Here is a 27790-nt window from a genome sequence, read left to right as displayed (position 1 = left end):
CTGCATCTGACATATGTTTCCAGGGTACTTCTGACATTGATATGAGAGATTATAAAACATTTAGAAATGAAAATGTTACTCTCCAACAAAAAACACTATAACTTCCAAGCTTCTTCTGCATTCACAAGATGGAAAAACATTTGGAAAATAGTAGCTTTCGGTTTTAAAATGTTCAAATAATATACTTTAAAACAAACACAAAAAGTGTAATTGTTCAAGGCAAGGAAGAGACAAGTCTAAATAAAACAGGATCCTAAAATTTACTCTAGGAGTCCTCCCTTTTCCTTTGCAGTCTCAATCATATTTACTCCATAATAAGTAAACTGCTTTACCCCTTCAGCTGGGAAGGACAATTTTTACTCTACCAAGGTGATGACAGTACCACTGCAGTGCTCACCCAACGAGAAATGCATGAATATGAAGTAGCGTCAACTCGATCAAATGAAGTGTATGCAAGAATTGATTTGCAATGTGTTAATTTAGGAACTCAGCGGAGAGGCTCCTACTATATCTAGCTGATCTAAACTTGAGCTCATGATAACACTGCACGAAGCTATGGTAGATAAAAGTGATAGGTAATGCCAATAAAACGATTCCACTGACAACACAAACTCCTCCAAGAATTCTTCCAGGCATTGTGATAGGATACATATCTCCATAGCCAACTGTAGTCATAGAGATAATCACCCACCAGCAGGCAGCAGGGATGCTGGCGAAGTCCTTGTTGGATGTTTCCAGGTCCAACCCATGTTCAAGAAGCTGAGAAAGTGCACTAAAGATTGCCATGGCAACACAAATGAAGACAAGCAACATAACCATCTCTCGGTAACATCGTTTGAGAGTCAAACCAAGTGTCTGAAGACCGATGAAGTGACGGGCAAGCTTAATCACCCAAAAAATCCTCATCATTCTAAGCACCCTCAAGGTGACTCCAGCCCTCTGGAGTTGAGAGTTCTCGCCCGTAAATACTGTCATTAACACGGAGATGTAATACGGTGTGATTGCCAGTAAATCAATGATGTTCAGGGGTCTCTTGACAAACTCACACTTGTTTTTGGAGACGATGAACCTCACAATGCATTCTGCAGTGAACCAACCTATGCAGATAGCTTCAATTATCCTGTCAGGAGAACAAAAGAAGAATTGATCATTTTATTTTTAAGCATTTTAATAGCTCTTAGATTTCTTCAGATAGTACTACACTGACATACAAATTTAGTTACCTTTCCAGAAAACATAAAAAACAGACAGCATTACCAACATCATCAGACCCACCGGGATGCAAGAGAACAACAAATACATCAACAAATGAAAACTGAACTTGATAAAGTTCTTATTTATATATGGCATGTAATAGCATTGAAAAAAACATTTGTTTGCTTGTTGTCACTAATACTTAAAAAAAATCTCTCTCTTACTTGGTGGCTTGAAATTAACTTATACTCAGCTCGCCACACTATGAAATGTTATTCCATGAGGACAGTGGTTCTCTACTGTGATGTAAGTTATTAGGTAGGTCAGAAGGGCTTGGTTCCTACAGACAGTAGACACACCCAAGTTTTCAATGATTTACTTCTTGGTAAATAAGAGTGAACTCAAGATCATTTCCGTAAATGTTATTGTATTTTTTTTTTCCTACAGGCTTGTGTGGGAGACACTGAATCTGAGCCTGCCTTTTGGGCTCTGCAGGAATGCCAGTGCCCTCACCAGGAGAGCACCAGGTCATGGCCATCCTCATCACAAGCGTTACAGTGGAAAAAAGGCTGAGAAATCCTGCAATGGAGCAAAACAATCACTAAGACCCAACAAGTTTGTCTGTTTGTTTTCCATAGCTATTTTTATTCAACATGTATCTTTAAAATATAGGGCCATGGACTTCCCTGGTGGCGCAGTGGTTAAGAATCCTCCTGCCAATGCAGGGGACACGGGTTTGAGCCCTGGTCCGGGAAGATCTCACATGCCGTGGAGCAACTAAGCCCGTGAGCCCCAACTACTGAAGCCCGCGTGCCTAGAACCTGTGCTCCACAACAAGAGAAGCCACCGCAATGAGAAGCCCACACACCGCAGCGAAGAGTAGCCCCCGCTCGCCGCTCGCTGCAACTAGAGAAAGCCCGTGCGCAGCAACGAGGACCCAACGCAGCCATAAATAAATAAATAAGTAAATAAATAAGTAAATAAAATATAGGGCCACATTTAATCTAGAGCAGTGTTTACCAACCCTTCAAGTCACTGCACACATTGAAAAGAATATTACCTATATAGCCTACTGGCGTCAAGGGGTAGCATTCCTGAAGTGGAAGCCACCAGCCTCGCCCCACACTCCCCAAGGCTGAGGAATTATTTTTATTTTATTTATTTATGGCTGTGTTGGGTCTTCGTTTCTGTGCGAGGGCTTTCTCTAGTTGTGGCAAGTGGGGGCCACTCTTCATCACGGTATGCGGGATTCTCACTATCGTGGCCTTTCTTGTTGCAGAGCACAGGCTCCAGACGCGCAGGCTCAGTAATTGTGGCTCACGGGCCCAGCCGCTCCGCGGCATGTGGGATCTTCCCAGACCAGGGCTCGAACCCGTGTGCCCTGCATTGGCAGGCAGACTCTCAACCGCTGCGCCACCAGGGAAGCCCAAGGCTGAGGAATTAAATCTCAGCACAGTGGTTAGGAAGCCCTGACCCAGAGTGAGAGGTAATGCTAAGGTAATTTTTAATTAAATTACATTTTTTTATTTGTAAATATTTTCATTTCAGTTATTTCATGCAGTAGCTTTAGAAAAGAAGAAAATGCACTACAGTACATGTCTCTACAGTACAGTGCAAATATGACTGTAATAAAATGTTTTAAACATGGCATTTAAAAAAATTATAATTAAATTACATTTTAAAATTCAAATTTAAAGTTACAATCCTTATACCAACATTCATTTTTCTCCACATAATTCTGTCCTACTATTGACCTAGACCCAAACATGAGAAGTATGATGGAGAGAGAAGAAAATGTAGCAGGTGGGATGGTAAGGTCTGTGGGGCAACATTTTGAAAAGAAGTACCCAAAGTGCATGGCACGGAACACAGATTGCACTGGATGTTTCTCAGGGAAATGAATAAATAAAATTAACCATGTTCCCCTACTATGGAGGTTCCTAGGGCCATAGAGGTTAATTTGATTTATGTCTTGAATAGGTAGTACATTCACATGGTTTAAATTTCCAAGGTAAAAAAAAGAGTACAGAAAGAAAATTCTCACTCTCACCCTATTCCCCAGTCACTTGGTTCCCCAGTATTCACTCCAGTCTCAATTCCTCACTGGTCAGAAGGGCAAGAACCACTGACCAACAAGAAAGTAGTAACTTGAGTATATTAATTTCCTGTGGCTGCTGTAAAAAATTACCACAAACTTGGCGGCTTAAGACAACAGAAATTTATTTTTTCACATACCCAGAGGTCAGAAGTGCAAAATCATTATCACTGGGCCAAAATCAAGTGTTAGTAGGGCCCACTCCCTTCGGAGGCTCTAGGGGAGAATCCGTTCCTTGCCTCTTCCAGCTCCTGGTTGGCATTCCTTGGCTTGGGGCCACATCACTCCTATCTCTGCCTCTGTGCTCACCGTGTCAAATCTCCCTCTGCTTCCACCTTGTAAGGATACACATGATAGCATTCAGAGCCCCTGGGATAACCCAGGACAATCCCCCATCTCAAGATTCTTAATTTAATCATATCTGCAACATCCCGTTTGATATATAAGGTAATATCCACTGGTTCCCAAGGATTAGGACCTGATATCTTTTGTGGGGAGGGAGGGATTATTCTTCAGCCTACACACAAACTAAACAGGAAGATAAAGCCCACAGTGAAAGTAATCCAACCTACCGCCCAGTGAGGAAGGTCAGCAGATGAAGTCACAGCTGCCCCTATCTCTTTCTCTACTGTATTACCTGCTGCTCTGCACAGAGACCCCATTACTCTGTGGTTGGCAGCAGCTTCTCTATCCCCACCAGGCTATCAGTAAAAGCTGCTGCCATAATGACCTCTATGAACCTGGAGGCTTAGAAAACTGGGAGGGTAATGAAACTTGGTAGATCTGGAAGATAGGAGGCTGCATTTTTTCAATATTCAGTTTTAATAAACATAATACCAGGCATTCCTTCTCCCTGGTAATGCTCATCAAATACTCCATATGTTCCCCCATATTTCTAGCCCCTTGCAGTTAGGCAAGGTCACATGACCAGTTCTGATCTATGAGCTGTGAGCAAAATGACTACAGTTCTGGGCAGAGGCATGGAAGAGTAGGTGTGAATTCTCTTCCCTGCCGTGGCAACCTGAAAGGCATGTGTCCTAAGTGGCTCCAAGATGGTGGGGTCCCTACCAGCTCAAGTCACTGAGTTATGTTCAAAGAAAGACAGACATTCCCCATCCTGACTCTGATTGGACATGGTATGTGAGCAACCAATAAATCCTTGTTCTGTTAAGCCACCAGAATTTCTAAGTTGGTTGCTATCCTAAGTAATAAACTGGTAAATTCAGTAAGTAATAAGATACACACTCAAAAAGGATTGCAAGAGCACAAAGCAGTCACAGTAACAGTGTTCTTTGATCAGCTGTGGTTTTTACCAGTTCTCTAGCTAAAGTACTATGTCTCTTCTCTAGCCAGACATGAGGAAGAGCACTGGACCTGATGCCGGGAGCCCTGCTGCTCTTCTCACTCTGATCTTCTAAGGGCTCTCCCAGCAATAAAATCCTAAGATCCTATTAAATTAAGAAGAGTAGGGGCTTCCCTGGTGGCGCAGTGATTGAGAATCTGCCTGCCAATGCAGGGGACACGGGTTCGAGCCCTGGTCCGGGAAGATCCCACATGCCGTGGAGCAACTAAGCCCTTGTGCCACAACTACTGAGCCCACACCACGACTACTGAAGCCCGTGCGCCCAGAGCCCGTGCTCCGCAACAAGAGAAGCCACCACAGTGAGAAGCCCGCGCACCGCAACAAAGAGTAGTCCCCGCTCACCGCAACTAGAGAAAGCACCCCGCATAGCAACGTAGACCCAACGCAGCCAAAATTTTTTTTTAATAAATTTATTTATTTATTTTTGGCTGTGCTTCAGTAGTCGTGGGGCAGGCTCAGTAGCTGTGGCACACAGGCTTAGTTGCTCCGCGGCATGTGGGGTCTTCTCAGACCAGGGATCGAACCCGTGTCCCCTGCATTGGCAGGCGGATTCTCAACCACTGCACCACCAGGGAAGCCCAAGAAGAGTAAAAATTTTAATTGTGCCAGAAACACCAGAACATTTTCAGCTAATTGCTTCCACCAGCAGCCAAACTGTTCAGATTAAAAAGGAGGAAATCCAAATGACACTAAGAATCTCTCAGTAAGGGAATTTCAAAGAGGTAAACTCATCTGTAATGAGGCCCACGGGGCTCCTCCTGCCCACCCCCCAAGTCAGCCACAATTTATCCAGAATTCCACGCTAAGGAGATGAATAAGTGAGAAACCCCAGGCATCCCTCTTTCACCCAGGATTATGCCAAGGCATTCTCCAACAACAAACACCACTAAGCCTGCCAAAACTCCCCATGTTTCCAAATGGCACTCTTGCCAGTGCCACCTCCAGCAACTGCTGGAAAACTTGAGTGCTGTGTTTTACTGAGCACTACAGCAAATGACTGGGCACTCCGAGGGCTACTTCTATAAAAAACAAACTGAAAAAAAGAATGGAAGAAGATACTGAAGGATACCAGAATCCTTTGAAGCCCATTCTGATTTCTTTTGAGGCCCAAACATATAGAAGCTCATGAATTCACAGCTAAATATATATATATATGTGTATATATATATATATATATATATACATATATATATAGAGAGAGAGAGAGAGAGTGAGTGAGAGAGAGAGGCCTTTCAGTTGGGCACTGTGCTAAGCACTTTGTAGACATCATCTCATTTAACCCTTTTCAAGAACTTTATGGAGTGTGTACTTCCCCTAATATCTCCATTTTACAGATGACAAAACTGAGGCTGAAAAATTAAACATCTCTTCTAAGATCACACAACTAAGAAACTGCAGTGGCATAGGTAATGAAACCCAGATCTACTGGGCTTTGAAGCACTAAGGAACATCTGAAAATGCTAATGATTTTTATGACAATGTTCATTGTTAATATTAAATTATATATGTCAATCTCTTGGTCTCCATGGTTGATGTATTTGAGCAGCATTTTTCACACTGCTGGTCCTTAGCCCATTAATGGATCAAAACTGATGGTGGTTTTTTTTTTGGAAATTAAATAGAAATATTAGTGTGCATCAAAGTATAGTTTCATAAAACTTTTGTTTCAGTTACATATAATTGTGTACTAAGTTACGATGTAAAATGTACTCCCTTCCGTAGGCATTGGAGGACCTCAAAAATTGCTGGCAATCATCAGTCATTCTAATTCCCCTAACTGATCCGTCATGACAGAAGGCACTTCTGGCAATGACTCAGAGGTTTACAAACAGGCTCCACAGGAGAACAAATGCTTTTAGTGCTAACCATCCCCTCCTGCCTGCAAATAAGACTAGGACAGGACATAAAAAGCCATTAACTATGTTGTATGAGGTGAAGATCAGTCTCCCTCTGGGTGCTAACTTCTCATCTTTTTCCCTCAACATTTTATTGTGAAAAATTTCAAACATGGAACAAATTAATATTTTAAGTATACTTGCTTATCACCTATTCATCCCTATATCCATCTATTAACCTTTTTTTCTTGAATGCATTTTAAAATAAATCCAGACATCGGTGCACTTCCATCTAAAAAATTCAGAGTGCATATTATTAACCAGAGTTCAATATTTCATTTTTTTCTTTTGATTTGAACTTTACATGCAATGGAATGCACAAACCTTATGTGCACACTCACTGAGGTTTGACAAATGCGTATCCTCTATAACCGAAACTCCTATCAAGATATAGAGCATTCACATCACCTGAGAGTTCCCTGCCTTATTCATCTTTGTATCTCCTGCCCTTACTTCCCATCAGACATACAACAAGCGCTCAACAGCTTTTTGTCCAGTACAATGTAGTGACTTTGATAGAACTTGAAGGACTGGAATGGCTCTTTGGGGAGCTTTAAGGAATAACTGAAGCCTGTCATCAAAAAATGGTGCTGAAGGGACTTCCCTGGTGGCACAGTGGTTAAGAATCTGCCTGCCAATGCAGGGGACACGGGTTCGATCCCTGGTCTGGGAAGATCCCCCATGCCGTGGAGCAACTAAGCCCGTGCGCCACAACTACTGAGCCTGCGCTCTAGAGCCCGTGAGCCACAACTACTGAAGCCCGTGTGCCACAACTACTGAAGCCCGTGCGTCTAGAGCCCGTGCTCTGCAACAACAGAAGCCACCCAATGAGAAGCCCGCGCACCACAACGAAGAGTAGCCCCCACTCGCTGCAACTACAGAAAAGCCCGCGCGCAGCAACAAAGACCCAACGCAGCCAAAAAAAAAAAAAAGAATCCGCCTGCCAATGCAGGGGACATGGGTTCAAGCCCTGGTCCAGGAAGATCCCACATGCCGTGGAGCAACTAAGCCCGTGAGCCACAACTACTGAGCCTGCACTCTAGAGACCGCGAGCCACAACTGCTGAGCCCATGTGCCATGGCCCGTGCTCCGCAACAAGAGAAGCCACCACAATGGGAAGCCCGCGCACCGTGGCGAGGGGTGGCCCCCGCTTGCCGCAACTAGAGAAAAGCCCACACGCTGCAACCAAGACCCAGTGCAGCCAAAAATAAATAAATAAAAATTAGTTTATTTTTTAAAAAATCATGCTGAATTCAGTTGGACCCTTACCTTACACCAAGTACAAAAGTTAACTGAAGGGTTTCCCTGGTGGCGCAGTGGTTGAGAATCTGCCTGCCAATGCAGGGGACACGGGTTCGAGCCCTGGTCTGGGAAGATCCCACGTGCCGCAGAGCGGCTGGGCCTGTGAGCCACAATTACTGAGCCTGCGCGCCTGGAGCCTGTGCTCCGCAACAAGAGAGGCCGCAATAGTGAGAGGCCCGCGCACCGCGATGAAGAGTGGCCCCCGCTTGCCACAACTAGAGAAAGCCCTCGCACAGAAACGAAGACCCAACACAGCCATAAATAGATAAATAAAAACAAATACTTTAAAAAAAAAAAAAAAGAGAGAGAGTGAGCATATTTCTCTAAAAAAAAAAAAAAAAAAAATTAAAAACAGAACTTCCATATCATCCAGCAATCCCACTTCTGGTTATATATCCAAAAGAACTGAAAGCAGGGTGTCAAAGAGATATTTACACACTTGTGTTCATAGCAGCACTATTCACAATAGCCAACAGGTGGAAGCAACCTAAATGTCCATTAATGAATGACTCCATAAATAGAATGTGTCACAGTCTTACAATGGAATATTATTCAGCTTTACAAAGGAAGAAAATCCTGTCACATGCTAATAAATGGATGAACCTTCAGGACGTTATACTAAGTGAAAGATACCCAGTCACACACACACACAAAGACAAACACTGTATGATTCTAGCTATAGGAGGTATCTAAAGTAGTCAAAATTCAGAGAAACAGAAAATAGAATGGTGGTTACCAGGGGCTGAGGGAAGAGGAAAAAGAGAAGTTGTTGTTTAACGGGTATTTCCCCTAATATCTCCATATTACAGATTACAAAACTGAGGTTAAAAAGTCAAACATCTTTTCCAAGATCACACAACTAAGAAATTGCAGTGGCACAGGTAATAAAACACGGATCTACTGGGCTTTGAAGCACTAAGGAACATCTGAAAATGCTAATGATTTTTATGACAATGTTAATTGTTAATATTAAATATGTCAATCTCTTAGTCTCCATGGTCTATGTGTTAGAGTAGCATTTTTCATACTGCTGGTTCTTAACACAGTTTCAGATTTGCAAGATGGTAAATTTTATGTTATGTACTTTTTGCCCAAAATAAAAATACGTACATGAAACTGTCCAACGAAGGGAAGAAGATAGGAGGCTCCTGAAGCAAGGAGCCCTTCTCCACTTGTAACTTGCTGTGAAACCATGGATAAGCTATTTAATCTCTCTTCCTGAATCTTCCTCAATGGTTAAATGATGAGAATAACAGTAAGACCTATCTCTCAGATTGTCTTAAGAATTAAATGAATTAATATGAAATAATAGTAAGTGCTCAATAAATCGTGTCTATAATTATCATTATTACAAACCATCTCTGGGCTTGCAGTCTTCCCTTCACACTCAAAAGGAGATCACTTCAGTGTTTTCCTGAGTGCAAAGAGAAGGCAAGAATGAAAGCTCCATCCTTTCATTCTCTCTTCTCCCAAGAATTCTGCCTATATTCTCACACACTGCTGGCTGTAGCATAAACTGGTAAAACCACTTAAAAGAGCAATTGGCAGAATCTATCAAGCTTTATACTGCACATGAAACCCAGCCACCTACTCTAGGAATTTATCCTACAAACACACTTGCATATTTACATAAGAATATGTACAATGAGATCCACTGTTTGTAATACCCAAGGATAAAAAAATATATAAACATCTATCCAGAGGAGATTGATTATATAAATGTATTTCCCAAAGTTATTAGGTTGAACCATATGCAATTGACATTGGAAATTTTATGACTCTACCTTATGCCATGTAGCCACGAAAAAGAGTTAAGGTGCATTCCTGAGCTTTGATGTGAAACAGTCTCCCAAGATGTCCAGGTGCAGAACAGTACATATATTATGCTTTAATTGTGTGCATGTGCGTGCGTGTGTGTGTGTGTGCATGTGTATTGGAAGGATACTTAAGAAACTGTTAATACCAGTTGCTGACTCTAGGGAGGGAGCCTGACGCAGGATGGAAACTCACTTTCTACTTTATTACCTTTTGTGCTGTTAAATGATTTACCGTGTGCACATATTATTTTTCCAATTAAGAAAAATTTTAAAGAAAAAGTGAAAAGCATGCCCAACTAGAAGAGCAATCACCATGATGAAGTTGTCAGTGGCTTGAATCAACCAGCACACCCCCAGGAGCAGCACAAAAAGAAAAGTTGCACCCTTCCTACCCCAAGCTTTCAGGCTTGAACGTATGAGGCATTTCCAGCAGGCCTATACAGTGTGATGATACATGGTGTAATAAACTGTACATCACCAACAAACTGTACATCACCGTCCACCAAATTCTCTACAGTCTCTTTCATGTCCTTATAAAAGTTTTCTCCACAAGTTCAATGGGGGAAAAAGGCAGGAATCAAACAAACAAAAAAAACTTGATTTTTTTCTTATGTATTTTAATTACATTACAGAAAGAAAAAATCCATACCACTCATATATTTTGTACTCTAGATCAGTAATGAAAATAAACAAAAACATACATTAGGTACTTACTCGAGTACCAAGCATTTTTCTGTAAATTTATACATATTAATTCATTTAATTCTCACAACTGAATGCACAGTACGCAGAGAACAGGGATCCTCACTGGGCTGCCAAGTGAGATGTGCAGTGGAGAGAGGCGTGATTGTAGGATTTATGGCTGGAAGCCTTATGGCAACACTGAAGCCTTATGGCAAAGCTGATAGATTTTCAAAGTCAAGTTATAGCTTTAAAGGCAAAGGGAAACCCTTAAAGATTTGGCAACAGGTGGATTCATTCGTTGAATAAGCATTTCTTAAGAGGTTACCGTGTGCTGGGCATATTGCCAGGCCTGTGAGCTGGGAAGAGGCCAAGTGTACTGTGGCAATATACATCGGGCAAATGTTTATGGGCTGACTGGAGGGTGCAAACAGTCAGGAGGCTGTGACACAGGCAAGAGAAATGGAAGGCCCAAACTGGCGGATGATGGGAATGAAATGAAATGAAATAATGAAATGAAATGAAATGGGGGATAGATGGCAGAAGACTTCAACAAGACCCTACCACTGGCTGGCTGTGAAGGGCACAAAGAGCTGCAGCTGCAAGGATATGAGCAGACACCCAAGACTCAGCAGACCTTCACCACCATCCTGGACCTCGGAGAGACGTGTGGGTCAGAGGGAACCAGGCAGATGCCTCGAGGCAAGCGAAGAAAAGAAAACCACCCAGCAAAATCTTATTACAAGAGATGGCCACTCTGAACCAGTCTCTTGATTTTCCTAACAGATGAAAAGACAGAAATCATCTTTCCAGAGCCAAATTATGAAAAGCATTTCATCAACACCATGCTTCAGTGTTTGTGTTCATTACCCTGTAATCGAGGACTTGGCTCTGGGCTGACTCTGAAGAAACAATCCACATTTCTGTGTGTATCTCTACCAGATGCTCTCAAAGTCAGGGACACCAGGGCAGCTTTTCTTCACCAGATGCTGAGGAATGAGTTTTCAGTAAACCACCATGTTCTAGGTGAACATACACATAACAAGTGGAGAGACCCAAAATCTGTGGTCCTGGTTCTCACTACTAAAAAACTTCCCAGAGGTGAGAGCAACAGAAACCCAGACCCATCAACACCTGCCCATCCAGGCCACCAGCGTTCTCCACTCCAGGTGGGTGCCCTTCATCCTGCAGGTACAATAATCTCCCCCAGCACCTTCACCTCCACTCCAAAGAGACACTAATCCATCTAAATAATGATGCAAGATCAACTCACTGCAAGAATTGATCTGTTCCCAATCCATATATAACTACCCGATGGGTTCTACTTTTTTAAAATTTCATTGCAGTGCATTAGTAAAAGAATTTTTTAAAAAAGAAATGATATCAAGAGACCATCCTCCTCAGACACGATCATCTTATAAAAACTGATACCAATTCTTTTCTTTTTTTTTCTACTTTCTCTTTTGTTTTTTATTATTTTTTGACATTCATTTTTAAGTATTCTTTTCCATTATGGTTATCACAGGATATTGAATATAATTCCCTGTGCTATACAGTAGGACCTTGTTTGTTTATCCATCCTATATAAAATAGCTTACATCTGCTAATCCCAAGTCCTTCCCTCCCCCAATTCTTTTCTTTTTTTAAAATTAATTAATTTATTTATTCATTTATTATTATTTTTTGGGGCTGTGTTGGGCCTTCGTTGCTGCATGGGGGCTTTCTCTAGTTGCAGCGAGCGGGGGCTACTCCTCGTCACAGTGTGTGGGCTTCTCATTGCGGTGGCTTCTCTTGTTGCAGAGCGCAGGCTCTATGCGCATGGGCTTCAGTAGTTGTGGCATGTGGGCTCAGTAGTTGTGGCTTGCGGGCTCTAGAGCACAGACTCAGTAGTTGTGGCGCACAGGTTTAGTTGCTCCACAGCATGTGGGATCTTCCCGGACCAGGGCTTGAACCCATGTCCCCTGCATTGGCAGGCGGATCCTTAACCACTGCACCAGGGAAGTCCCTAAAAATGGTTTTAAAAATGCAAAACAACGCTATATTTTATGTGTAAATACATACGTATGTACAAGCATATATTAAAAGTGTTTTTGATTCGCCCCTTTGCTTAGACCTGCTAGGCGTCCCTGCCGGGTGAGGAGGCTGAAGCCATGGAAGCCCAGGCATACTACACCTTGGAATAGCTGTCTTGGAGGAGGGCACTCCAGAGCCCCACATGCCACCGGGCCTGAACCTAGAACAGGCCTGGGCCTGGGCTCTGGATAACTTCCCTGCGCTGAGCTGCCCCTCCTGCCAAAGCCCCCACTTCTGTGGGAACGCGCACTACTGTGCATGTGGGCTGCCGCGTCATGCCTGCACCGGACACGCAGACGGTCCCCAGGTGGAGAGCGGCCAAAAACGCTGGTGAGACCCACACATCCAGGAGCCAGTGGCTAATCCAGGATGGAGTGACAGTCCCGTCAAGGCCAAAGCCAAACACCGCAGGGCACAATAGGGCCTGAATAGCCAGGAGATGTCAGCAGCAGCAGAGGCCGAAAGACACGCGGCCAGATCGCCTCCAAGTGCCCAGGCCGCTCCCCACCCCACACCCCGGAGCTGCGGAAACACTGTAGAGGCTCGAAGCCCTATGGAACTCGGCAACGAGAAGAATCGCGGCCTTCTGCCTGGCCCACGTCGCCCCTTCAACCCATGCCCTGGCCTGGGGCCTGGGTCATCCCAGTGGAGGGCTCGTTATGCCTGTCTGGACTCGTCCCCTGGGCCCCGCCTGCTCTGGGATAAGCCTGGAAGACTGTGGGGCAGAACATTCGTATGTCTCCTCCTTTCCTGAGTTACTGACAGGTTTTCTCAATTAGAAATCTCTTTTGCAGGGAATCCATACTATCTTAAGGAACTTGTTTGTAGCTGTACTCAGAATTGTCATGTTTATGTTAATTCCAATTATGAGCAATGATTAAAACACGCTTCCTTAAAAAAAAAAGTGTGGGCTTCCTGGTGGCGCAGTGGTTAAGAATCCACCTGTCAATGCAGGGGACACGGGTTCAAGCCCTGGCCCACATGCCACGGAGCAACTAAGCCCATGTGCCACAACTACTGCCTGCGCTCTAGAGCCCGCGAGCCACAACTACTGAGCCCGCGTGCCACAACTGCTGAAGCCCGTGCCCCTATAGCCCATGCTCTGCAACAAGGGAAGCCACTGCAATGAGAAGCCCATGCACCGCAATGAAGAGTAGCCCCCGCTTGCCGCAACTAGAGAAAGCTCCCGTGCAGTAATGAAGACCCAAAGCAGCCAAAAAATAAATCAATTTTTTAAAAAATGTGTTTAGTTTGTTTGTTTGTTTTGGCTGAGCTCTGCGGCATGCAGGATCTTAGTTCCCCAATCAGGGATCAAACCCACACCCCTTGCATTGGGAGCACAGAGTCTTAAGCACTGGACTGCCAGGGAAGTCCCTAAAAGTGTTTTTTTGTTTTTGTTTTTGTTTTTTAACCATGGGCAAAATATTTTAATGGATCATCATCAAAGAGAACATAAAATCCTCTGTTCTTCAAATACCTATTGCTGGTTTTTTTTTTTTTTTCTTTCTTTCTTTTTTTTTTAATCAGTCATCAATTTTATACACATCACTTTATACATGTCAATCCCAATCGCCCAATTCAGCACACCACCATCCCCTCCCCACCACAGTTTTCCCCCCTTGGTGTCCATACGTTTGTTCTCTACATCTGTGTCTCAAATTCTGCTCTGCAACCCGGTTCATCTGTACCATTCCTAAAAGTGTTTTTAAATGCATAAAATAGTAACACCGAAGTCAGGAAAGTAGCTATATCTGTGGAAAAGGAAATGATTTCAATGGGCAAAAGGCACCTAGTAGGGCTTCCCTGGTGGTGCAGTGGTTGAGAATCTGCCTGCTAATGCAGGGGACATGGGTTCGAGCCCTGGTCTGGGAGGATCCCACATGCCGCGGAGCAACTCGAACCCGTGAGCCACAACTACTGAGCCTGCGCATCTGGAGCCTGTGCTCCGCAACAAGAGAGGCCGCGATAGTGAGAGGCCCGCGCACCGCGATGAAGAGTGGTCCCTGCTTGCCGCAACTAGAGAGAGCCCTCGCACAGAAACGAAGACCCAACACAGCCAAAAATAAATAAATAAATAAATAAATAATTAAAAAAAAAAAAAAAAAAGGCACCTAGTAGACTTCAACTGTACTTTTTATGTTTTATTTCTTAAGATGGGTGGTAGGTACACAGGCGTTCGATGAACTATAATCTATACTTTTTTACATGCCTGAAAGACTTTATGATGGTTTTCTGCATAACTTCCTCTTCTGCCTTCGTAAAACATGTATTTCCTTTATTTCACAGATTGATTTGTTCTGCTTTTTAAGTTTTTGGTAATTGTATTCAAAGAAAACAAATTTTGATTGGCATACAGAAATCTACATTTTAAAAAAATGCTTAAATTTTGCTTTATTTTCAGTAGTCTCCTAAGTTAAAAATAATTCTTTGGAGCATTTGCTGTAGAAACGTTGAAGCACCAACATCCACCATTTAAATAAACTATACAGATTAAATGAGAAATAGGGACAATTTATTTTAAAAGCCCATTGCATAAGGTACTGTTTTGTTTGTTTATAAATTTATTTATTTATTTATTTATTTTGGGCTGTGTTGGGTCTTCGTTGCTGTGCGCGGGCTTTCTCTAGTTGCAGCGAGCGGGGGCTACTCTTTCGTTGCAGTGCACAGGCTTCTCATTGCGGTGGCTTCTCTTGTTGCGGATCATGGGCTCTAGGCACGCGGGCTTCAGTAGTGGTGGCACACGGGCTTCAGTAGTTATGGCTCACGGACTTAGTTGCTCCGCAGCATGTGGGATCTTCCTGGACCGGGGACCAAACCCATGTCCCCTGCATTGGCAGGCGGATTCTTAACCACTGCACCACCAGGAAGTCCCCAGCTATTTTCCACTTTGGAATTTATCCAACATATGTACTTATACCAATTTGCAAAGAAACATGAAAAAGACTGTGTTCTGCACTGCTGTTTGCATTTTTTTTAATTTTTATTTATTATTTATTTATTATGTTTATTTTTGGCTGTGTTGGGTCTTCGTTTCTGTGTGAGGGCTTTCTCCAGTTGCGGCGAGTGGGGGCCACTCTTCATCGCGGTGCGCAGGCCTCTCACTATCGCGGCCTCTCTTGTTGCGGAGCAGAGGCTCCAGACGCTCAGGCTCAGTAGTTGTGGCTCACGGGCCCAGTTGCTCCGCGGCATGTGGGATCTTCCCAGACCAGGGCTCGAACCCGTGTCCCCTGCATTGGCAGGCAGATTCTCAACCACTGCGCCACCAGGGAAGCCCTGCTGTTTGCATTTTTGAAAAACTACAGTCAAGCTAACCATTCCACAGCAGAGTAGAGCAGGGACCTGGGAATCAAATGCCAGGTCACGACTTAACCACTATGTGAGTCTGACATACTACTTAATCTATCTAAATCTCAGTCATAAAATGGGGATAACAATGGTGCTACTTTGTAGGATTATTATGAGACTTAGATGATAAAATAATTGTAAAACCTTAACAAGTGACTAGCACATTATAAGTATTCAATAAATATTGACTATTACAGCCATTACTATAATTGATAGGACAGACACTTGTAAATGAACTGTGGCCCATCTATACAATGGAATACTACACAAATTTTAAAAAGAAGGAGGAAGATTTATATTAACTGATGTGGAAAGAGTTCCTAGATGTTAAGTGAAAAAAGCAAATTGCTAAACAAGATTATAGAATGATTCCAGTTATAAATTTAAAAAGACACCTGTAAGGGGGCTTCCCTGGTGGTGCAGTGGTTAAGAATCCACCTGCCAATGCAGGGGACATGGGTTCAAGCCCTGGCCTGGGAAGATCCCACATGCCTCAGAGCAATTAAGCCCGTGAGCCACAACTACTGAGCCTGCGCTCTAGAGCCCGCGTGCCACAACTACTGAAGCCCGTGTGCCTAGAGCCCGTGCTCCGCAACAAGAGAAGCCACTACAATGAGAAGCCTGCACACTGCAACAAAGAGTAGCCCCCGCTCGCCGCAACCAGAGAAAGCCCGCGCACAGCAACAAAGACCCAACACAGCCAAAAAATAAAATAAAAAATAAATAATTTATTAAGAAATAAAAAATAAAAAGACACCTGTAGGGACTTTCCCTGGTGATGCAGTGGATAAGACTCCACGCTCCCAATGCAGGGGGGCCCAGGTTGATCCCTGGTCAGGGAACTAGATCCCACATGCATGCCACAACTAAGAGTTTGCATGCCACAACTAAGGAGGCCACGTGCTGCAACAAAGACCCAGTGCAATCAAATAAATAAATATATAAATAAATAAGAGACATCTGTATAATATGCATATATAATTATATATGCATGCATATGTGGATAGTATACATATACACATATATACACACATATATATGTGTGTGTATTTGTATATATGCAAAGAAAATTTCTGGAAGAATACTCAGAAACTGGGTAATAGGATGCAGGAGAAGAGGCATGTTTACTCTTTACTCTGTAACACTTAGAACCATACTTTTTTCCAATGAGCAAAGTTTTCATTGAAAAAAAAAAAAGAATAATGTTTAAAATAACTTGCTTACCAAAAGGGAGGATAAAAGCACTTTGATTAAAGAAAAGGTATTAACAAAAGGAGTTTCCACTGAATTCTAAAATTGGCAGCAGATAGAAAACCCTGTACACATATTAAAAGAAACAGTCCACTGTGAAAGAACAGACTTTAACTGAGGTTCTGGGTTATGTTCAATCCTATCAGAGATCTATTAATCACTGGCTTCCGAAAATATCCACCTTATCTGCAAGTAAAAGCACTGAGATTTTCATCTTCAGTTTCAAATATTGCTTTTATTTTTAAAGTACTTTAAAAACCTATTGCATTTATATAATACTGACCTAAAAGGCAACAGAAATAATACAATTGAGTTTTAAATTTCCATCACCTGCTGTTTCATTTTGATTTCATTTTTTAAACTTGGGCTTAAAATAACACCTACAGAAATTTAAATATCTTTAAATCTCAAAGTCTTACAACACAAAGCAACTTTTAGAAATAATTTCTAAAGAACAGATTAAAATTACAGCAAGGCTTTGCATGCTAAAGAGATTTAAAGCTCAAAAGAGAACACTGCTGGGCTTCCCTGGTGGTGCAGTGGTTAAGAATCTGCCTGCCAATGCAGGGGACATGGGTTCAAGCCCTGGTCTGGGAAGATCCTACATGCCTACATGCCGTGGAGCAGCTAAGGCCGTGCGCCAAAACTACTGAGCCTGCAGTCTAGAGCCTGTGAGCCACAGCTACTGAGCCCACCCTCTGCAACTACTGAAGCCCGCACACCTAGCCCATGCTCCACAACAAGAGAAACCACCACAGTGAGAAGCCCACGCACCACACGAAGAGTAGCCCCTGCTCGCCGCAACTAGAGAAAGCCCGCGTGCAGCAACGAAGACCCAACACAGCCAAAAATAAAATTAATTAACTAATTAATTTTAAAAGTTTAAAAAAAGAGAACACTCTGCTGCTGAGATAACTGAGGGACCAAAAAGTAAAAGGCACAACTTATTTATATCTGGTCCATCTTTTATTATTTATTTATTTATTTATTTATTTATTTTTAAACCCAAGCCCCCTGCATTGGGAGCACAGAGGCTTTTTTTCTTTGCTTTTTTTAATTTATTTATTTTTTAGAAATTTATTTTATTTTTGGCTGCGTTGGGTCTTCGTTTCTGCACGCAGGCTTTCTCTAGTTGCAGTGAGCAGGGGCTTCTCATGGCAGTGGCTTCTCTTGTTGTGGAGCATGGGCTCTAGGCACGCGGGCTTCAGTAGTTGTGGCACTCGGCTCAGAAGTTGTGGCTCGCAGGCTCTAGAGTGCAGGCTCAGTAGTTGTGGCACAGTGCTTAGTTGCTCCACGGCATGTGGGATCTTCCTGACCAGGGCTCGAACCCGTGTCACCTGCATTGGCAGGTGGATGCTTAACCACTGTGCCACGAGGGAAGTCCCTGTAGTTTTCTTTGAATGGGGTCCTAAATTAGAGAATAAAATATTTGCACTCATGTCATTAACAAAGAGCTAATTTCTTAATTCTTTCTAAAAATCTTCCAACTAAGAAAGTCATCGCCAAATGGGCAAACAGTACACACAGCTCACTGAAAAGTAAAATAACTGAGGTCCTAAATATATGTAAAGATGCACATTTTTACTCAAGACAAAAGTAAATTAAAACTGTTAGACACCATTTTTCACCTTCCAGCTGATAAAAAATCAAAAGTATAGGTATAATGTTTATAAGTCATAATTCTAGTTATTACTTTAAATGTATAACTCAGAAATAACTAAAAAAAAAATCAAAAGTTTAATAATGCTTTGTAGAGTATGAAAAAACATGGTCTCTCACATGCTGCTGGTGGGAGTATAAATTGATACAACTTTTTGTAGAGCAATTTGGAATTATCTATGAAAATGACAAGTACAAAATATGGAGTAGATAACCAACAAGGACCTACTGTAGCACAAGGAACTATATTCAATATCTTGTAATAATTATAAAGGAAAAGAATCTAAAAAGAATACATATATATGTTACTGAATCACTTGCTGTATACCTGAAAGTAACACAACATTGTAATCAATTATATTTCAGTAAAAATTTTAAAAATTATATATATATATATATATATATTATATATATATAATTTTTTAAAAGACAAGTACAAATGTCCTTTGACCCAATGACTTACTTTCAGGAATTTATCCTGAAATGGATATATGTATATGAATGTATATGGATATACTTTCATGAAAGCAAAATAATGTACATGTACAAGGATATTCACTACAGCATTCCCTACAGACAAGAAACAATGTTAAGTGTCCAGAAATTATAGGACATTCATACAATGGAACGTCATGCAGCTGCATAAAAGAACGGAGCAGTTCTTGGGATTTTTTTGTTGTTGTTTTTTGGCTGCGCAGAGTGGCTTACGGGGTCTTAGTTCCCCGGATCTTAGCTCCCCACCAGGGACTGAACCCACCCTGGCAGTGAAAGCGTCAGGTCTTAACCACTGGACTGCCAGGGAAGTCTCCAAACCATATATTCTTATCTTTATTCCTTTTGCACAGTAAGTACTTGATAAATAATTATTCCCTGACTTACCAGACTTTTTTCTCATTCTAGCACAGGATCCCATTCTCCTCAACTAAGAGTTCCACCACCTGAATGCCTCAGCCTTAACCCACAGAGCTTTTCAATCTATGCAAGAGAAGATATATTCCTGGAAGGTTATGTTTTGAAATGTAAGATAAACAATAGATATTTATTGTGCCTGAATAATAGTTTTTTCTAAAAGATGCTATCATAATAAATAGTACAAGAGAATAAGAGAATTTAGATGCCTTCTAGGGCTTTTCATCTCATCTAGTTTGGGGGCTAAGACATGGTTATATAAAAAAATAACCACCATGCTAGGAAGAATATTACAGCTGCCAAATGAGTCACACAAGTAAGCAGTCTCTCAAGAAACTCAGGAGGAAATATCACATCTACTAGGGTAGTCAGGAAACGCTTCAAAAGGGAAACAGAATCAGAGTTGGGCTTGAAGGATGATCTAATTTCAATAGGCAAGGGACTGACTGCACAGTAAGGGACATCCAGGTGGTTCAGGAACAAGTGAACAGGCTGGTCTGGACAAATGGAGCCTGCAGGTGGCAGGGAGTGCTCCTAGCTCCTGGAAATCCACTTATTCAGTCCCTGAGCCTGTATCCTTCCAATGCCCTGGATTTATTTTGATTCTTCCTACTATCTCCCAGAGTTGTCATTTCATCTCCATCCTCACCAACCTCAAAGCAATCCAAGCTCTCATTTCCTCCCTCTGCAAAAATCTCCAAATTAATCCTCTTATTTCCAGTCTCCACCATCTCCAATTTATGGTGTACAACTCATGACATTTGTTACTTTATACTCATGATCCACTCACCCCAAACCTGCCAACAGCTAACCACCACCTGCAAAATAAAATTATTCTCCCTCTCATTCCAGGCCTTCTAACATTGCCCTGTCTCCATCTCTCACTCCATCACTGGACTCACACTCCCTAAACGTAATATACAAATGTCATGCCTAGGCCCTAGATGTTCCTATTACCTGGAAAATCTCCGTATTTTGTTTCCAGGTGGGGTACACATGGTTGTACAGGTTTCAAACACTGTAGTTTACATAAATGACACTGCCTGCCAGTGTTGGGCAGTGCACAACCTCTGCAACCTTCCAAAGACAGCTTGTTTCCATCCTCTCCCACCTTGAGACCTTCCCAGAACAACTCAACTCAACTGTTGATCAATTGTGCCTCTGATTCCTACATCAACTGCCAGCTTGACACGGTTTCCTCACCAAAAAATGTTACAATATTTGGAATACCAATAGTACCTTGAACACAGCGGATACTCAAAAGATGCCGGCAGTTACAGTGGGTAAGTCAACAAAGGGCAGATTGTGGTTAACGGGCAAAAAGCCTTGGGAGGGACTTCCCTGGTGGCCCAGTGGTTAAGAATCTGCCTGCCAATGCAGGGGACACGGGTTCAAGCCCTGGTCCCACATGCCACAGAGCAACTAAGCCTGGGCGCCACAACTACTGAGCCTGTGCTCTAGAGCCCGCAAGCCACAACTACTGAGCCCACGAGCCACAACTACTGAAGCCTGCGTGCCTAGAGCCCGTGCTCCACAACAACAGAAGCCGCCGCAATGAGAAGCCCGCGCACCACAAAAAAGAGTAGACCCCGCTCACCACAACTAGAGAAAGCCTGAGTGCAGCAATGTAGACCCAATGCAGCCAAAAATAAATTAAATAAATAATTTTTTTTTAAAAAGCCTCGGGAATTCCCTGGCGTCCAGTGGTTAGAGACTCCACACTCTCACTGCCAGGGGCCGGTATTCGATCCCTGGTCGGGGAACTAAAAATCCCATAGCCACGCAGCGCGGCCAAACAAAACCAGACAAAACAAACCAAACCAAAGGTAAAGAGCCTTGAAGGCCAGAGAGAAGTTCCGACTTCATTTGGGAGATGACAAATATGATCATAAAGATGTTTTAGGAAAGAAAGACTAATTTCAGCAACTACAAGCAAACAGGGTTTGAGACACTATTCTCAAAGTACCACCTTAGTTGTCTGTTGGAGGGGGCCTGTGGGAGGCTCTCTCTGTAATTGCAGCCTCCTCAAGTCATTCAGTCATCCTTCAGTTTATCTGTTTGGATTACAGATAATGGTTTTCATATACCTACACTCAGAGTGAAGCTTAAAACCGGGACCATTAAGCCAAGAAAAACATGTTTCTTGCCTGAAATATCTGCGTATCTAGGAAACAGTTCTGACGTGAATAATTATATACATACATAAAATACTATACACAAATAAAACATTTATCTTCTTCCTTCACTTCTTTTGCAGTCTTCCTCTTTTCCATCTGTCTCTTCCCTTTTTGGTTTCTTTCTCTCTCTCCCCCTAAAATTATTATTCATGTCTCCTCATTTCTTTCATAAGTACATAAATTAATTTCATTGTACTGATGGAGTACCAAATAAGTAATTCGTATCTGTAAATTGAAAACTCAGAAACTATACATTAAACAAAATGAGTTTCTAATTAATTTCCTTTCAAAGCATTGTGTCTTAGATTTCATGTCAGATAGCATATCAGTAATGGACTCCATGGTTCCAGACAGTTTATTACTTCTTAGATTTAAATATAAAATCTTTACTCTCCAAAGGAAGAATATTATGTGGAAGTAATCCACTCCATATCAAGACACATAGCACCAGTGGAACCATGCACATGTCTATCAGGAAAAGATTACCAGCAAGCAACCAAATTTTTAAAATGAATGGAGAGTGAATCTTAAAAGAGGATCCAAGGTAAAATACATGATACAATTTTGTGTTTGTGCCCAAAGAGGCTGTCTCCCTTGAAAGTCCAACTTTACTGTTTATTCCTCCCACCAAATATGCAAAATAAACTCACTAGTACTAAAAACAGAAGTATGCTATCACTATTGAAAGGTAAGCAACATCAAAGGAAAGATCAAAATATTTTCCTTTCATCCTACTAAGGTGAAAAGAAAAACCATTAAATACTGGATACTGTTTCTGAATTTAGGGCAGTTTCCCATGGCTTTTTCCCTCCCCAGCCTGAAGATCTTCCGGAAGTCATAGTGTGAATCTTTGGTAACAAACGGTGGACAGGTGCTTTGCTAACTCCATACTTGGTAGGAAAAGAAGAGAGAAAAGGGCACTGACATCCATTACTTAGACTCTATCGCTAAATTAATCTCCTTTATAACAATTCCATTACAACTCATGTTATGCAGAGTGTATAGAGTGTGTGGGCAGTGTACAGCAGACCACACTCCATGATAACAAGACTTCATCTTTTCAAACACCATCAGAAATTGGCAAATAATTCAAACTGCTCTTAGCCCAAGGTTAAATTGTTGAATACTAACGATGAAAGTTTAGAGAAATCTAATTAACCGGTTGCTAATTTGCTCAAAAGTAAACTACAAACATGGGAGGCTTGTTCATCTCTATCTGCGTCTCCCCAAGGCTGGCGATTCGCCCTCAGGAGGGGCGCCTAGTGGGCGGACCAGAGCCGGCTAGCGCTGGGGAAAGGGGTGGGGGGGTAGTGAGGACCAACCCACCCCTTGGCTGGCCGCGCCTGTGGCCGCGCTCGGCCCAGAACCCGGCCTGGCTTGGCCTCCCAGAGGCAAACAGGACGGAGACCGGACCGACGGACGGGACGGACAGACTCGACAGGACGGACAGTACGGGCAGAGAAGCAGTGCGTCCTACCCGGAGGGCTCCCTCCCAGGGCCGGCGGAGTACCTGCTCCGGTCATCCAGGCTGCGGTTGTCGGCCGCCGCGGCGCGCCAGTCGGGCAGCGTGCTGGCGCACAGCACCACCATGGACACGATCACGAACACCACCGACACGCTGGCCATGATATGCGCGGCCAGGGACGACGTGGGCTCCTCAGCAGGTACGCCGCATGCGCTCCAGCCAGCGCCGGGAGGGGGCCGCCTCGGCAACGCCCGGGATAGCGTCCTCGTCGCGTCGCCAGCGCGCCCGGCTCTTCGGCCGTTGTAGAAGGTGTAGAGTGTCGGACATGCGGTCGTCGAGGCGGCGCTGGCAGCAGTACTCGAGGTGCGCGCCCTCCAGGCCCCAGTAGATCATCTCATTGTAGAAGGACAGCTCGCACATCCGCGGCGCGAAGCGCAGCTTGCCGTGGCCGCGCACGTAGAGCAGGATGAAGCCGAAGGCCTCCGAGTGCCGGTCGAAGAAGTACTCGTTGCGCTCGCGGTGCGATAGTCGTCGCACACCTCGAGCACGTCGCGCTCCGAGCGACAGCCGTGCAGCCGGCTCACGCGGCGCAGCGGGAAGTCCTTCAGCTAGCTCCCGGGACAAGCGAGTACCGGGCGCCGCCCACGTTCAGCACCACCGAGGCCGCCCCGCTGCCGCCTGTAGGTCATGGCTGGCAGCCCAGAGGCCCCGAAGCCCGACGGCGCCGCCGCCGCCCCCCCGGCCGCCGCGCGGGGCCTGCCTGCTGTTGGCCGACCGGGGAGCGCGCCGTCGGGCCCCGCAGGCTATACCGCCGGCTCTCCCTCCGTGCTCCGCTGCTGCCCTTCGCTGGCCCGGGAGCCCCTCGGCTCTAGGCCTCTTCGGCAAGTCCGGCGTGGCTGCCTAGCGACGCTCCCTCCGCACGGCCGTACCTGTAGGTGGCCGGGGAGTCCCTCTGGCGCCAGCGCTGCGCCCCACGGGCCGAGAACGAAGCTGCCAGCGCCGCCCGCCCCTTGCGTCTGAGGATGCCCCCTCCGAGGCCGGGGTGCCCTTTCAAGGCGGCGGCGCTTTCCCCCCTGGGGGGCGTGCGTGCCGAGAGGAGGCGCCGGCGCTGGATGTCTCCGGGTCCCTGGCGCTCCCTCCGGCCGCGGCTCCAGCACGCGCCCCGCCACCGTCCAGAGGCAAGAGGTAAAGTGAGCGGGTTCGGAGGCGGCGAAGAGCCGGCTCTGAGAGACGGGGGCGGGGCCTCCTCGCGGTTCCCCCTCCTTGCCTCCTGGCTCCGCTCCGCTCACCTCCCTCCACGCGCCGCCCTCCTCTTCCCATCCGCGCCCTCACCTCGCTCGGGCTGGGATTTCCCGGCGCCCCTCTCCCTGGACCTCGGGCTCCCCGCCTCGTGACGCCGTCCTCCCCTCGCCTCCCGCCCCCAGTGGCCAGGAGGGGTCCGCGGAGCAGGGATGCGCCGAGCCTGAGCCCCGGGTGGAAGGGGTAGCAAAGCCCCGCGGCCGGGGTCTCGGCTCCGGCGTCCCGCCCCGGACCATCGGGATGACTTGGGGAGTCTCCAAGGGCCCTTTTAACGGCCCCCAAAGGGAGGCGACAGGAAGGTAAGGAGGAGTGAGGACTGGGGTGCGGGATATGAGGGGCGGGGACAGACGGCGTTGGGAGAGCTTTTTCCAGAAGCTATTCGGAGCCCAGCTCGGTTTCTGAGACCGCCCCAAAGGATTTCTCAGAGAAGGCACCCCAGCATTCTTTTCTTGCCGACTTTGTTCTTCCTCTCCCGGCGCGGAGACTTACGTACCGCGTGCTCCGAAGGCGGCCACACATCCCAGCACCCGGTCTCGGTGCCGCCTTCCCGCCTGCCCTGTCTCGGAGGGGAGCGGCTTCCAGCCCCCCGCTTTCTGGGGCGCGGGTCCTAAGAGAGCACGAAGTGTAGCGCCGTGGACCCTCTCGTGACGCTTCCTGCCAGAGTGGCGTGAAAGTCTGGGGAGAATTGCCTGCCACTGGCAAGAACAGAATTTCGCGTTGCCTTCGTCTGCCCCCTCCTTTTCATAATTGCTTGATTTCCCCCATGCACCTCCAAGTCGGCTGCAGCACCGGCCCTCGGAGCTTGAAGAGCCCTTTAAGGCTCTGCAGAGCGAATTGCCCGGGGCACTGCTCGATGCTCTGGGAGTGGGCTCCATTTGGCAGGGATTATTTTAAATTGCTCCCAGCAATTCACACGACACCCGATACAGGCAGCCCTGCCCGCGCAGTACCCGCCAGAGGCGAACAGGTGAGTTGTAAGGCAAAGCTATGTTAAATGTAAAACAAGTACTGGAAGAAAAATAAGAGTGGGTTGGGATGTAGTGGATGCAGTCTTTGACCTCAGAGTAAACCCAGCTGGTTACTTGGGAAAGGTTTTACTTTGCCCTTCACTTTTCATAATTTCGTAGGATTGTCCCCTGCCCACTAGAGGTCACCATCAAGAGTCGTTTTGCTCTTATTCTAATGTGGATTCCTAGCGAAAAGGCAGACACCTAAAAATTGGAGTGGTCTCTCCTCACAAAGTAAAATCACTCTGGGTGATTTTTTTGTGTGCCTTCTTTTTTAAACTGAAGTAAAGTTAATTTACAATGTTCCAAGTGTACAGCAAAGTGATTCAGTTATATATAGATATAGATAGATAATATGTCTATAATTTTTTCAGATTATTTTCCATTAAAGGTTTTTTCAAGATATTGAATATATTTCCTTGTTGGGTGATTTCTTAAAGAATGAAAATCTCTATAAGTTGTTTTTCCCTAGACTTGGATATTATCCCTAGACTTGGATAATTTATCTTAAATGCACTCAATGTGATTAAAAACTCAAAAACCGAAGTTGTTTACTTGCCAAATATCTACTAACCCAGGAAAACATCCTGAAAGAAATGTTTCAAGACAGAATCAAAGGAGGTGATGGTCATAAGCTGGCAGAGAGAAAGAGGAGAGCCTGCCGAGTAGCAAAATCTCAGGTGTGGAGGACTGAAGTCCGTAAAAAAGCTAATGCATTTGCTTGGCTGAAAGGATGGGGATCTCCACTGTAGAATTTAGATTTCATCCTACAAGCTAATGGGATCCCTGAAGGTTTTAATAATAGAACCAACTTTATCTCAGGAAGAGCCATTTGCCCTCAGGAGAAGGCCACTTCTGCAACCAAGGAATGGGAACCCCACCCCTAAATCTTTGTAGATGAGGAAGGATTATTTCTGAGAAACACTGAGACCAAGAACTCAGCAGGCTTGGAAATGGATTTGTTATAGGATATGAGGGTGGAGAAAAGTTTGCAGTTGCTAGCAGAGTGAAGAGCCTGGCTTCTAGAAGCATCACAGGCAGCAGGACACAAAACAACTATTTTGTCGATTATTCGTTTCAACACTGCTATATTTATTTCCTATGTTCTCTATCTAAAATCCCTTCAAAGTCTGTTGATTGAACCAGCTGAAGAAATATCGTATTTTAAATTAAATTTGAGCTTAGAAAACAAACCCTCTTGTGCTGTTGGTGGGAATGTAAATTGATACAGCCAGTATGGAGAACAGTATGGAGGTTCCTCAAAAAACTAAAAATAGAACTACCATAGACCCAGCAATCCCACTACCGGGCATATACCCTGAGAAAACCATAATTCAAAAAGAATCATGTACCACAATGTTCACTGCAGCTCTATTTATAAGAGCCAGGACATGGAAGCAACCTAAATGTCCATTGACAGATGAATGGATAAAGAAGATGTGGCTCATATATACAATGGAATATTACTCAGCCATAAAAAGAAACGAAATTGAGTTATTTGTAGTGAGGTGGATGGACCTAGAGACTGTCATACAGAGTGAAGTAAGTCAGAAAGAGAAAAACAAATACTGTATGCTAACACATTTATGTGGAATCGAAAAAAAAAAAAAAAGGTTCTGATGAACCTAGGGGCAGGACAGGAATAAAGACTCAGACATAGAGAATGGACTTGAGGACACGGGGAGGGGGAAGGGTAAGCTAGGATGAAGTGAGAGAGTGGCATGGACATATATACACTACCAAATGTAAAATACATAAGTAGTGGGAAGCAGCCGCATAGCACAGGGAGATCAGCTCGGTGCTTTGTGACCACCTAGAGGAGTGGGATGCGGGGGTGGGAGGGAGATGCAAGAGGGAGGAGATATGGGGATGTATGTATATGTATAGCTGATTGACTTTGTTATACAGCAGAAACTAATACACCATTGTAAAGCAATTATACTCCAATAAAGATGTTAAAAAAAAAAAGGAAAGCAAATTAATTTGATGACAATTCAGTTTGTGTTTCCTAGGTATATTTTCATAAAATGACTTAGAGAGATAGGTTTAAATCATTTCATTTGTTTCAAGAGTAATATTCTTATTTGATTTTAATATCATCAACCACTACTGCAACAACAATACCCAAGTCATTTTTTTTTAATAAATAAATTTATTTATTTATTTTTGGCTGTGTTGGGTCTTCGTTGCTGCGCATGGGCTTTTTCTAGTTGCGGCGAGTGGGGGCTACTCTTTCATTGTGGTGCGCGGGCTTCTCA

General features: G+C 44.3%; 1 protein-coding gene across 1 annotated transcript; it reads right to left on the bottom strand.

Annotated features, from left to right (window-relative positions):
* Positions 1–474: 474 nt before the first annotated feature.
* On the bottom strand, positions 475–25400 carry KCNG3 (potassium voltage-gated channel modifier subfamily G member 3). The gene is given in 6 exon segments (XM_036872573.1): positions 475–1120; positions 23239–23423; positions 23425–23748; positions 23751–23846; positions 23849–23904; positions 25019–25400. Coding segments are annotated over 6 exon segments (1689 nt in total).
* Positions 25401–27790: the final 2390 nt, after the last annotated feature.

The sequence above is a fragment of the Balaenoptera musculus genome, chromosome 13 (assembly GCF_009873245.2).
Source record: "Balaenoptera musculus isolate JJ_BM4_2016_0621 chromosome 13, mBalMus1.pri.v3, whole genome shotgun sequence".
NCBI classification, from domain to species: Eukaryota; Metazoa; Chordata; class Mammalia; order Artiodactyla; family Balaenopteridae; genus Balaenoptera; species Balaenoptera musculus.
Note: the sequence above shows the minus strand (reverse complement) of the source record. Positions and strands in the feature narration are given on the sequence as shown.